Source organism: Electrophorus electricus, chromosome 6, assembly GCF_013358815.1.
Source record: "Electrophorus electricus isolate fEleEle1 chromosome 6, fEleEle1.pri, whole genome shotgun sequence".
Taxonomy (NCBI): Eukaryota; Metazoa; Chordata; class Actinopteri; order Gymnotiformes; family Gymnotidae; genus Electrophorus; species Electrophorus electricus.
Window position 1 is genome coordinate 3,073,875 of NC_049540.1, and position 13,430 is coordinate 3,087,304.

At 44.4% G+C, this 13,430-nt stretch overlaps 1 protein-coding gene across 1 annotated transcript; it reads right to left on the bottom strand.

The window, feature by feature from the left end:
- si:ch1073-224n8.1 (zinc finger protein 45) lies at positions 1 to 5,315 on the bottom strand. The gene is made up of 2 exons (XM_035527462.1): positions 4,147 to 5,315; positions 1 to 2,781 (listed from the first exon to the last, which is right to left on the bottom strand). Exons 1-2 carry the CDS (start codon positions 4,859 to 4,861, stop codon positions 1,769 to 1,771), a joined length of 1,728 nt encoding a protein of 575 aa, XP_035383355.1. The 5' UTR covers positions 4,862 to 5,315; the 3' UTR covers positions 1 to 1,768.
- Between the last annotated feature and the right edge of the window lie 8,115 nt (positions 5,316 to 13,430).

Consider the following 13,430-nt stretch of genomic DNA (forward strand, 5'->3'; position numbering starts at 1 on the left):
TGATGTTGATAAAAACAGCATGCTTAGGTTTATTTTTAAGTAAAAATAAAGAAGTAGCTTGGGTAACATAGTAAGTAATAGAAAACATAACATGTCATGATGTTGGTAGCCGAGCTGAGTCTCTACTGACCCAACCATTCAGACTGCAGCCATCTCCGCACTGACCAAAGAGCTCGCGAGTTAAACTAAAACAACTTTTATTTACTAGACTTAATGAACACGTAAATGCAATATATCTAAACATTATGAAAGAGTTACTGAAACATTTGGAAAATGTCATAAAACACTGATTATTGTGTCTCACCCTGGGTATGTTTGGGTCCACTAGCCACTAAGTAATATACATAAGGAACAGCTCTCAATATGAAGAGATGAACACCACGAACAAAAAAACCCACAAGTTCAAAACATCACACAAAGGCTCTGGTGGTGTGACACTACAACGTCGTCTCTGACCATAGGACTGGAATAAAGAGGTAAACAGTCATCAAACTACATTAATGATCATGAATGAAAAAATGGTTTTAACAAGTGAGCAAGAATCGATCATGAGCTATTATTTCTCAACATGTACACAAACCGGAGTCCCTCCAATTGACCAAAAGAGGGCGCTGTTTCTTTTCTAAATGTTTGTCACACTTGGGAGTCACACTTGGGATTTTTATTCCACACCAGAGCTGTTAACTGATGCCTTTTCTTCGTGACTACACGACGAGAATTTTATGCATTGTCCAGTAAAACTGTGTGGAACTGGAAGGTCAATTTGGGGTTAAATTAAATTCAAAATACAGAGAAGGCCAAAACGACCCAATGCCCACCCTCACAGTCGTGCTGTGTCCAACACTGGCTGGACTATGCCAGGTAGGTTAGGTGCCAATAACAAGGGCCAAAAATATGTGAAAATTTGACACATACTGTACATATGTACTGAGTTATAATCCAAATTTTTCTTCTTAGGAATCAGTAAAGTGTAGGCCTAACAGCACATAAAGATCAACTCTGATTTCTGACTTCTGATTGGTTTAAAGTTCCTTGTAATTTATCAGCTTTGAAATGCTTGTGTGTGCACATGAAAGCTGGCATGAGAGACAGCCCCCTTTGGTCATCCTCCTACCCTTGCACAAACAACTATGTTACATTCATTTCCATCTACCAGGTCCAAAATCATCTGAGAGTGATGCAAAGACTTGACACACAGCATTCAGAGAAGTGTCCTGTTCTCCATACCACGTCCCCTGTAGAGTCCAGAACTCCACAGTGTCTTTACGTGGGCTTTCTAAAGCAAATGCAAAGTATCCACCACAGGGCTCAGCCCAGAGGGCAACAGTCTGCCCATGGGACATGACATGCCAGTCAGCAGGCTGGGTGATTTCCCGCTGGTCAGCTCTTGGTGAGCTGTGGTCTCCTCTGGGGCAGAGCTAGATGTTCCAGGCCAAAACAGTGGCCGCTACCTTTCCTCCTGCACTGTCTGCTGATGATGTTAACCAACTTTTCATGTGCAAGTGCTCAGGGCTTTGCTGTTGTGCTCCAACACATGGTCAATGGGCCATCCTCATTGCCAAGAGCCAAATCGACTAGTTTTTCCCAGACGCTCAACGTTAACCATCTGAAACAAGTCCTGCTGTCACATGTTAACCAATAACTTTTGACACTATTAATTCACAAAAAAATACTACTACTACTAGTCTCTGCATCTTTAGGGCTATTTTATAAGGTTTAAGCAATTCCGTCGTTTTCCTTTGACTTTATCCAGTTCCTCGGCCGCGAGCTAGACGCAGTCCACCGGAGCTTCCCCCTCCTCCCGCTCCTCTTCGCCCCACATGCCGAACCGCATCTCCTCCTCGTCCACGGAGCCCGGGAGATGGGCGTTGCCCGCGCCGCCTCCTCCGTCTTCCTCGAGCGCGCCCACGCCCAGCCTCTCCTGGGCCTCCTCCAGGCCCGGCTCGCCCTGGTGGGCGCGAAGGTGCTTGCGCAGGCCGGCGGCGTCTTTGAAGGCGCGCTGGCAGAGTGGGCAGCGGCAGGGGCGCTCGCCCGTGTGGATGCGCTGGTGGTGCTTCAGGTGCTGCAGACGGCTGAGGCGCTTGCCGCACACCCCGCAAGCGTAGGGCTTTTCGCCCGTGTGCGTGCGCCGGTGTTTGCGCAGGCCGTCCAGGTGTCGGAAGCGCGTGCCGCACTCGGAGCAGGAGTAGGGTTTCTCGCCTGTGTGGATGCGCAGGTGCGTCTTGAGCGCGCCCGACTCGCGGAAACGCCGCCCGCACACGGCACACGGGTACGGCTTCTCCCCTGTGTGGATGCGTAGGTGCTTCTTCAGGCTGGAGATCAGGCGGAACGTTTTGCCGCACTCCATGCACAGGTGCGGACGCTCGCCAGGGGCCGCGCCCATCAGCTCGGACGCCGCCCTCCGCCGGCGTGCCTCCGGAGACTGGCCTCCTGCGTCGGGGCTCCGGACATCCCCCACACCCCCCACGGGCACCTCCCGCCGGGAGGGGCGCAGGCCGGACGGTCCCTGTGGTGGCGGGGTACCGGAGGAGGGGCCGTTGTGAGACCTGGAGGGGGGCGTGGGAGTGGGCTTCTGAGCGTGGCTGTGGGAGCGAGAGCCACCCTCTTCCTCCACCACGTGTATGTAGCCCAGGTCGCACACACTCTGGGCAGAGGGCTCCGCGTCAGGGTGTCCACCCGCACCCCTCACACACACAGGGCCGGACACAGGTGTCTGCTCCTCTTTTACCGGGTATGGAGGGTGCGAGGTGGGGTGAGAAAGGCGTCTGTCAGTCAACTCACCTAGAAACAGAGAGAAGGTGTATAACCACTGCACTTCGTGTCCCAGAGGTAGCCCAAAGGTCTGGTCTTATCCAGACTGAATCTATTGCAAGACTAATGTGCATTTTAAAATTAAAATACACAGCATGGCAGTTGAAAATATATTATACACACATACATTATTTACATATATATGTTGCTTGCACAGCAGATGAAGGACTTCTGTTTGAAATGTTCGGTTTCTCTGGAAAACGGGTACTTTACTACAATATCTCTCTCGCACTGTCTAATATATTATATACATACATACTTGCATACAGACAGACAGACAAAATTCCAGTGTAGTACACGGGGTTTCTACAGCAACAGAACGTTTCGGACAGAGACCTTTCTTCAGCTGTGCAAGCACAGGGTTTCTCACTCGCTCCCTGTAAGCTGATTATTTACATAAATGACTACGAGAACTGATAATTGTTTTTTGCACAGGCATACATGACTGCACAGCTGCATGGAAAATCCATGACACAGACACGATACACTGCATCAGCTACCACTTCCAGCATGTGCATAACTGTCATACGTTCATCCGTCAACTCCCACTTACAAAACTACTGACTTAAACAGTTAAACACTATCTTTGTATAACACAAAATGTTCTTTGAAATCCATGCAAAGCATATGTTTCATGTTTATATCGACATCAAATATAGCTCAAGTCAGATTACAGTAGTAGTGGTACGTTTGGCATAAAAACGGATTGTTTGGCCAATCTGTTTTATACAAAGGATGTACAAGGAGACTTCCGGAACAACAATAAAGAAAACTACAACAATTGTTCCAATAATTTTCACCATTAAAATGTGTTTCTTTAAATTGCTTATGAATACCGTAATTTTGCTGCTATCGTTATTTATTATCAGACCGTAACATCTTCACTCAGTAACAGCCCTACCCTGGTGCCTTGCTTTATTTGCGTTAACCGCCCTTTTGCTCATCTTCAATGGTTAATCAGACCACGGTTGCAGGCTGGACAAGTTTGGGCAGCCCACTAGTGTCAAACCTGACACTGACCTCCCCCTCCCCCACCCCACTGTCATGTCAGGGTCACTGCTGGGTGGAGAATAAACCCGTAACCCAAATAACATCCACTCCGCAGCGGCATTGGGGTCAGTCCACAACGGGGTAGGAAGAAGCTGACACATTTTTAAGACAACAGATGGGATGTCGTAGACTGTACCCGGCGAGAAGCAAGCAGGGATGCCTAATACAGTGGTTGGGGAATATAGCTATAATGCAAAGATGATTGTTTATAATAGTTAAGTATTACTGAAACGTAGGTTAACGTCAGCTGAAACAACGCGTAACTACTGATTCAACCCGTCTTACCCGTCCTGTTGACATCGTGGCAGATGCTGGCCGAATGCACGGGCAGAGGGTCGTAGTAGCTGTTCGTAACGGTCCCGTCCGCTTGGATCGAGAGGTGGCAACTTTTGAAGTCATCCCTGGAGTCGAAGCCGTGTATAGCATCGCCGAGAGCGCCGCTCAGCTCCGCTTCGCCGCCCGCGAAGCAGCGCGGGTCGGCGTCGCCCGCGCCGCGGTGCGTTAAGCGAGCCTGATTCATGGGGTTCGCCTGCGGGTAAGCGTGGTGCCCGGGGACCGGGGGGCCGCCGAAAGGACCCTGCAGCTGGTCGATGAGCTTCTGCGCGCTGCACAGGCATTCCTGCAGCGTCTTCAGCTCGCGCTCCGACACCTCGAGGCGGACCTTCAGCTTCTCGTTCTCCTGCTCCTTGGAGAACAGCTCCCCTTGAGTTTCGTGCATCACCGACACGATCTCCCCCAGCAGGGTGTCCACCGCGGCGGACAGCGTCGACCGAATAGTCGGACCGAGACGGGACCTCAGCGAGGTGATGGAGACGTTCCTGTCTCGCGCCACGTTCGGCGCGAGGTCCCCCCTCTCCCCTTTGCCTAGCAACGCGCCCGCACCCTTACTCGGAGAGTTGATGATGCTCTGTTTGCGATGCGATCCGCCCGCTGCCGAGTTGCCGGACGGGTTGATCCGACCGCCCACATTTTCACCGGCGTTGGTCCGCTTCGAGTTCATGGCGAATCTGTCGACTCGGTGGCCTCAAAGCGTCTCGAATCGTTGCGTCTGTCTGATGTTTTGTAGTTGTTCAAAAACGTAACGATCAACCCATCCAGAACTCTCGTTACAATTCAGATATCACGTAGCTAACTAAGCTTTCTAAACACCAACGTGTAACAAACAACTGGTAGCTGAGTTGTAACAGCAACCAGCGATGTTTTTACACAGATAGCCAAACAGCTAACTAGCCTCCCAAGCTAGTAATAGCAATCGGCTAGTTACCCATATCCTTAGCTATTTGCGCTACACTATAGATTTCGCCTACACTACTTAGCACTTCGCGTCTGCTCTTCGTCTAAATCCTACTGCTTTTGTAAACAGGGAAAAAATATATATACTACGCAACAATTCACAATAACAGGTCTCACGCCAGAAACGCAGACGCAGTCATTTTCCACAATACAACAGAGGATGCCAGCTCTGACTTTTGATTGGCCAGAAATCTGGGCGCAGAGTAATGACATCAACAGGGTGCGTGTGGGCCTTTTCATACCTATACTACTTAAGTAATTGGGTTTACATTCAAATTCCGGCAATGCAGCGCCACTTTAGGCAAAAAAAAAAAAAAAAAAAAAAAAGAATTAGGACATTTATTAGAAAATAAATAACATATCGTTTTACGTTTAAGATAGGAGTTATATGCATGTTTCTTTTTTGACATGTTTCTTTGGTACGTGTCATTATACATTGCTATAAATTAGATCTACTTTAAAGTACATTCCTATCTATCTATCTATCTATCTATCTATCTATCTATCTATCTATCTATCTATCTATCTATCTATCTATCTATCTATCTATCTATCTATCTATCTATCTATCTATCTATCTATCTATCTATCTATTCATTCCAGATGATAGTAAATCTTCTTGATTTCCAGAGAAATGACATTTTGGACAGTGGTCCAGTTTTTACATATATTTTCACCCCCTGGAACTTCAGAAGCACTTTGCTTGTGCAGCTGAAGGGCATCTGTCCCAAATGTCCTGTTGCAATGGAAACTATTTGCTCTGCATTGCAAATTTAATAACCTATATTACACACACACACACACACACACACACACACACACACACACACACACACACGCGTACGTACGTATATGTGTCTGTGTGTGAGCTTGTCTTTATTAAGCATTTCTCATGCAACTTGGGTAGCTGCTTGTTTCATGAATGTCTTTACTTTAGTGTTACAGTTGCTGGTACACTATACCATTAATGTTAAATATGCTTCCCTTGATCCTAGTTTAATGTAATAGGGAGACTGCAGAGAAATAGAGAAATTTTATGATTGTATGGTAGTTCAAATCACGCCTAATGGCAAATACATAAATATAATGCAATGTGCTGTTGTCCTTTTAAAAACTTTATTTTTTTCACTTTATAAATGTATTTTAATGTTAAAATAATAAATACATTGCCTGGCAATAAAAAGGTCACACACTAATATTTAGTTGGACTGCCTTTAGCTTTGATTATGGCATGCATTCACTGTGGCATCGTTTTCACAAGCTTCTGCAATTTATTTCTGTCCAGAGTTACATTTATTTTTCCCCAAGATCTTGTACTGATGATGGGAGATTTGGACCACTATGTGAAGTCTTCTCCAGCACATCCCAAAGATTCTCAATGTGGTTCAGATCTGGACTCTGTGGTGGCCAATCCATGTGTGAAAATGATGTCTTATACTCCCTGAACCACTCTTTCACAATTTGAGCACAATGAATCCTGGCATTGTCATCTTGGAATATGCCAATGCCATCAGGGAAGAAAAAAATCCATTGATGGAATAACCTGGTCATTTAGTATATTCAGGTAGTCAGCTGACCTCATTTTTTGGGCACATAACATTGCTGAACCTAGACATGACCAACTGCAGCAACCCCAGATCATAGCACTGCCCCCACAGGCTTGTAAGGTAGGCACTAGGCATGATGAGTGCATCACTTCAGCTGCCTCTCTTCTTACCCTGATGCGCAACATCACTCTGGAACAGGGTCAGTCTGGACTCATCAGACCACATGAGCTTCTTCCATTGCTCCAGAGTCCAATCTTTATGCTTGCTAGCAAATTGAAGCTATTTTTGCTGGTTAGCATCACTGACAAGTGGTTTTCTTAAGGCTACATAGCTGTTTAGTCCCAATCCCTTGAATTCCTTTCACATTGTGTGTGTGGAAATGCTCCTACTTTCACTATTAAACATATCGCTGAGTTCTACTGTTGTTTTTCTATGATTTGATTTCACCACACGTTTAAGTGATCGCGGATCATGATTAATCAAGCTTTTTTTCTGACCACATTCCTTCCTCGAAGATGATGTTTCTCCACTGTCCTTCCATTTCTTAATAATGCATTGGACAGTTCTTAGCCCGATTTTAGTAGTTTCAGCAATCTCCTTGGGTGTTTTCTCTGCTTGATGCATGCCAATAATTTGACCCTTCTGAAACAAATTATCTTCTTTTCCATGACCACAGGATATGTCTTTCGACATGGTTGTTTAACAAATGAAAAGTTACTCATTGCATCAGGGTTAAATAACTTGTTACCACCTGAAACATAATCACCCATGCAGTAATTATGCAATTGGAGGCTCTTACCTATTTGCTTAGTTAAATCCAGGTGGTGACCTTTTTTTTGGTGTGTATAAAGGCAGTGTATAATAATATTTTTATTTATAGAGTACCTTTCAAGCACCCTTGACTATAAAATAAAAGCAATCAACAATATTAGGAGAACAGTAAAACCCTTTGTTTAAAAAAAAAACCCTAAGCAGAAAAACCCTGAGTGAACAAGTGAGTTTTGATTTGAACAAAGAAAAGATCAGAGGAGTTATGGTAATGCATTACAAGAGTTTGGGAGTAATGACACTGAAGGCTCTGACTCCAGCTGTAGCATTTGGGAGTAATGACACTGAAGGCTCTGACTCCAGCTGTAGCGTTTGGGAGTAATGACACTAAAGGCTCTGACTCCAGCTGTAGCGTTTGGGAGTAATGACACTAAAGGCTCTGACTCCAGCTGTAGGGTTTGGCAGTAGTGATACTGAAGGCTCTGACTCCAGCTGTAGGGTTTGGGAGTAGTGACACTGAAGGCTCTGACTCCAGCTGTAGCGTTTGGGAGTAATGACACTGAAGGCTCTGACTCCAGCTGTAGGGTTTGGGAGTAGTGACACTGAAGGCTCTGACTCCAGCTGTAGCGTTTGGGAGTAATGACACTGAAGGCTCTGACTCCAGCTGTAGCGTTTGGGAGTAATGACACTGAAGGCTCTGACTCCAGCTGTAGGGTTTGGGAGTAGTGACACTGAAGGCTCTGACTCCAGCTGTAGGGTTTGGGAGTAATGACACTGAAGGCTCTGACTCCAGCTGTAGGGTTTGGGAGTAATGACACTAAAGGCTCTGACTCCAGCTGTAGCGTTTGGGAGTAGTGACACTGAAGGCTCTGACTCCAGCTGTAGGGTTTGGGAGTAATGACACTGAAGGCTCTGACTCCAGCTGTAGCGTTTGGGAGTAATGACACTGAAGGCTCTGACTCCAGCTGTAGGGTTTGTGAGTAGTGACACTGAAGGCTCTGACTCCAGCTGTAGGGTTTGGGAGTAATGACACTGAAGGCTCTGACTCCAGCTGTAGCGTTTGGGAGTAATGACACTGAAGGCTCTTACTCCAGCTGTAGCGTTTGGGAGTAATGACACTGAAGGCTCTGACTCCAGCTGTAGGGTTTGGGAGTAATGACACTGAAGGCTCTGACTCCAGCTGTAGGGTTTGGGAGTAATGACACTAAAGGCTCTGACTCCAGCTGTAGCGTTTGGGAGTAATGACACTGAAGGCTCTGACTCCAGCTGTAGGGTTTGGGAGTAGTGACACTGAAGGCTCTGTGTAGCTTTCTCTAGCTCCCCTCCAGTTAAGTCACGAACACAAGGCATTCTTGATTCAGGCGTTTATTTTGCATGTCCATGACTTCAGACATGCCTTCAAAAATGCCTTCAAATATGCTGTGAGAACTCATTGGTCACATCAACTAAAAAGGGGAAAAGAAGGGAAGCTGCAGGCTCTACAAATCTTCCAGCCTTAGTTGAACTTAAACTGTTCTTCACCAAACCACACAAACTATGTTCCGCTCCTAATGGTGATACAAAGTGTGTCTCCAATAATAACAACCCGACTACAACAAGAACAATCCCATCATGGTTCCTCCACCTATGGACATGCTCCCAACTATATTTGTCAACTGAAAAACAACTAGTCCACTAAAATAGAGGTTAACGAAACAATAAAGGCTTAACCCTATAGCTGAGTGTTGTCAGCCACACTCTGACTCCAGCTGTAGAGTTTTGGAGTAGTGACACTGAAGGCTCTGACTACAGGTGTAGAGAGTTCAGTTATTTCCTTCTAGCAAAACAATTAGCACAAAACAGAAAATTTCTTCTGGTGGATGCAGCTGATCAGTCGCTTTACAGATGACAAGCTCACAGTAATTTGACCCTTGGATGGTCCCTGGTTAATATGCCACTGGCACTACTTTCATGAGTTACAATGATGAAACGACAGTGATCAACTTGATCACCTTTATCCACTTATATTCTGCATCCACTTCTTCCTTTGGTTCATCCTGCTTTTCCTGTGTACTTTCCTCTTTATATTCTTCCTCTTCTGCCCTTAATTCTTTCTTTCATTAATTCTTCCTCATTTTCCTGTCTTGCACACACTCTCTCACCTTCCTTCCTCTTCCTCCCAAGACTCTTTCACATTATCTTCCTCCTGGCATGCATCCTCTCCTCTCATGCATTGTCATCCCACACATGTCATCCCACACTCTTTGCTTTTGTGAGGTGGTCTGTTCAAGTGTGTGGAAATATGGAGATGGGAATGTGCCTCAGATGAAAAAGCCACAGAACACTGGAAGCATTTCCAGCTTCTTGTGATGTTTTTACATCTGTTTGAACCCCTGGGGAGTGTATGCTGGCAGTCCCCCTTATAATGTGATTTTAAGTCTGCCTGGCAGAGCTGGCAGCACGGACAGATGATTGTCCATGACGTCACCAACTATTTGCCTCCTTGCAGTGGCGGTCTGTCTGTACACTCCCCATGACCACTCTGCTCTGGATGGGTTCCGCTCACTCCTTCAAGGGCAAATGTTGGGGACGTTACAAAGTCTGTGGTACTCGTGGACTGGTGTACTTCAGAGAACATGGTTTGAGGGTTACTAACATTCTGAGGATTTTACTGTTCTTATTTAGCAAATAACGCAAAAAATTACCTTGTCTGAGTGTGGACTGTTGACCAGACTTGTTTTGTGTAATACTCACTTGCGGTGCGTGGAATATATGTATGGAAGAGCCCTGCTTGGTGGTGCGAAAAGGTAATGCACGTCATGTGTGTCACAACCAGCCTTCAGTGACGTGAGGAGATGCCAATACCACGGTAAAAAAACAAACAAACACATGGGGACAACCAGTGCCCCTTGGAAAACGTCTCCTGTTCCACCACCTTTTACATTTGTGGCATTTAGCAGACGCTCTTATGCAGAGAGACTTACAAAATTGCTTTGTCATTTCCTTCTTAGAATTCATCCTAGCCAGTACAGTGGGTTAGAGTCCAAGATACCAATGAACCAGAATACTGTTGAAATACATGGACAATCATGTTAGTAAAGAGCATAAAAGGTACACTGAAACAAAACCAATAAATGGTAAGTTAAATGGTTTTGTATCTACAAAGGATTTACTTTAGGAAATGGCAAATAATTCAGTGTGTAGTAGTAGTAGTAGAATGAATCTACTGCGCTGTTTAATATAACGGATTACAGAAATAGTTTAAAATGCGTGAAAACAAGTGAACGTAGAATGACGTCGCTGAAAAGAAAGCGTGGGGTGGCTGAAAATACGCGAGTAACATAGACTACATGAAAATGTTATGGGGGGGTTGTGAAAATGAGCGAACTTCACGGAGCTGTGTAAAAAATAATATCTAGTTATAATTTAAGGTTGACGAGGTTAAAGTAAGATAGTTAAGTACTGTCATAAGGTTTGAGTGGTTTAGTTTTGATGGCGCATTTCCTCCGGGTTCTCCAGTTTCCTTCACACAGTCCAAAGACGTGCGTATTAAGTTCGACTGGTGTGAGTGGGATAGAGTGGTACCCTGTTCAGTGTTGGTTCCTATCTGGCGCCCTGTGCTGCCTTTAAAGAATCCAGCTCCCCGCGACCCTGAATTGGATAAAGCGCCATAAAAGATGATTAAATGCATGAGTGGTTAACCGGAGCCTTTTCGTGTAACGGAGTAGATACTGGCAAAAATAGAAATGCGGGATATCGTAGATGAACAGAGCCCGCCCTCCGTGTAGGCACATGCTAGGTGCGCCGTCCATTCTATTTTCCCAATTGAGGGGAAAATATTCAAAGTTTTGCTATTTTCACTAATACTATTAATTCTAAATATTACCAAAACACTCACATTATAACTTCACAATCTAATAATAGGAGCCCTAATATTTTCTCACACTCGTTAGGCTTGCCTGCCTTTGCGGGAGGGTTACCGCCAGTGAGTGACAATGGGATTAACGGAAAACATTAGCCCACTATATAACAGCAAATATGGCAAAAACCCTCTGGTGTTCAGGGCAGAAAAGAGAACAGAATAAAGCGAAATACGGCAAAAGACAAAGGTAATTTAGTGTGATGAAGAAACACTTTATCAGCCCAGTAATACTTAACGTTAGATGCGCGGGACAAGGTTGATAATTAGGTTAGCTAGTGTGGAATGGGGTTAAATGGAGTGGGAAACACAAAGAATGCTTGTGAGGAGGTATTTGGGGTGCGGTCTTCCCTATATATGTATGTTTGTTCGTCGGCAGAGGTAGAGCTACTTCCTGATTTAGGTGCACCCGGCGTGGTGTAGTGGCTCTCCGGAGATCTCTGTAATAAAGGCGCAATTAATTGTGTACCCAAGTGTGTTCGAGGATTGTGTTTGTTCTCCCCACATACACGAACACCTGGAGTAGGGTTGAAACTCCGCACTAGCTAGCTAGGCCAGGTAATTTTCGCTAATTTAATAAACAAATAGCTAGCTAGTTAGATAATATTCTCTAATTTGATAAATAACTAATTAGCTACCTAGCAAGCAAGCAAGAGTTGTCATCTACTCCCACCCTAAATTCATCAGGGAAAGTTGGAAAGACGACTCAGGTTTTTGGGAAATTAACTACATAAAAGAAAAAGTGTATTTCTCAAAAATTAAGTGTGCTGCCTGCGCGAACCGTCCACTGTCTGCCTGACAAAACATTTTTATTGACATCTTAGTCTATATAGTTAGCTAGCCAAATGCCAGCCCTTCTTATATTAGTAAGTTAAAATGCCTTCCATTTTATCATTAATATAAGCCTCTGTATTTTAATTTGAATTTCATTCATTGCATTTGATATGAACAGCAAACAGCATTGCATCATGTAAGAGAAGTTCTTACTGATTACATGTCTTGAATGAATGACATACCAGCCAAAGTCTTGCCTAGGGCACCACATCAGTCAGGGCCCGCTCCTGATGAACAGATTTTGAGGTTACTGCAAGCAGTGGTACCCACAGAAATTGTTTATAGGTGTGACCAGATGGGGCCACTAAAAATCTTGGGGTGGCACACCAAAACCAAAAGGCAGACCAACCTTGTACAGTACACTGCAGCATAGGGCTGTAATGCATTGTCTATAATGATGGGAAGTTTAATGTTCTTGTACTTAACAAATAAGAACAAAAAATCAGTCGACTAGTAAATGTGAGTCACAGTTGATATGGCACTATCATCAATTGAATATCTAATGATATCAAATATCACACTGCCAAATTTAGAGCCATCTTGGAATCATCTTGAACTTGTTGTGGCTTTTGTCAGCCAGCTGGTTAAATATACCAATAAAACATTACTTTGAAATCTATAAAATGATCATTATGGAGGAGACATAGGTCATTCTAGCCAAGACTGTTTTTGCAAATATACTGCTCTTTACCAGGTTACTGGCTGCAGTGTTGGCCACAAAAACTGAAACGTATACCTATCATACCACAAAGGCAAAACCACGATCCTTGATCCTCATTTGTGCATTTGTGTTATAATCACAAAATAGTGAAGATGGTACAAACTATGCAGGACAGACCTGTAAATGTTATTATATATTAATACAAGAAAGGGTTAATAGAATTGTTTTAAATTATTCATATTCCTTTGTATGTGGAATGAGAGAAAAAGATGTCCAAAATAAGAGATAACACTTATTGCAGCATCACCGTACTGTACAAATACACAAGAGAAGATGTACATTAATATACATAGACATTCATATAGACATACATAAATAAGTGCAAATCAAGCCCCTGAGTAAATCACTGTATACTTGGATATATTTTTGAGACAAAGAAATAAGGGCAAACCCTGGGCAGTGGTCAGTAAAGTTAATAGAATGGTGAAATAGGTGGAGGGTTTAGTTGAAGGACAGAAAAGGAGAAGGTTATGTTTTAAGAGGATCACACTGGTGTAAATCCTTCTGT

Bases quoted from the DNA above. Each gene is read 5' to 3' on its own strand.
- si:ch1073-224n8.1 (XM_035527462.1), bottom strand. From the start codon at position 4,861: ATGAACTCGAAGCGGACCAACGCCGGTGAAAATGTGGGCGGTCGGATC. The intron at 2,782-4,146 runs GTAAGACGGGTT...CTCTGTTTCTAG, and splicing joins CCACGATGTCAACAGGACGG to GTGAGTTGACTGACAGACGC.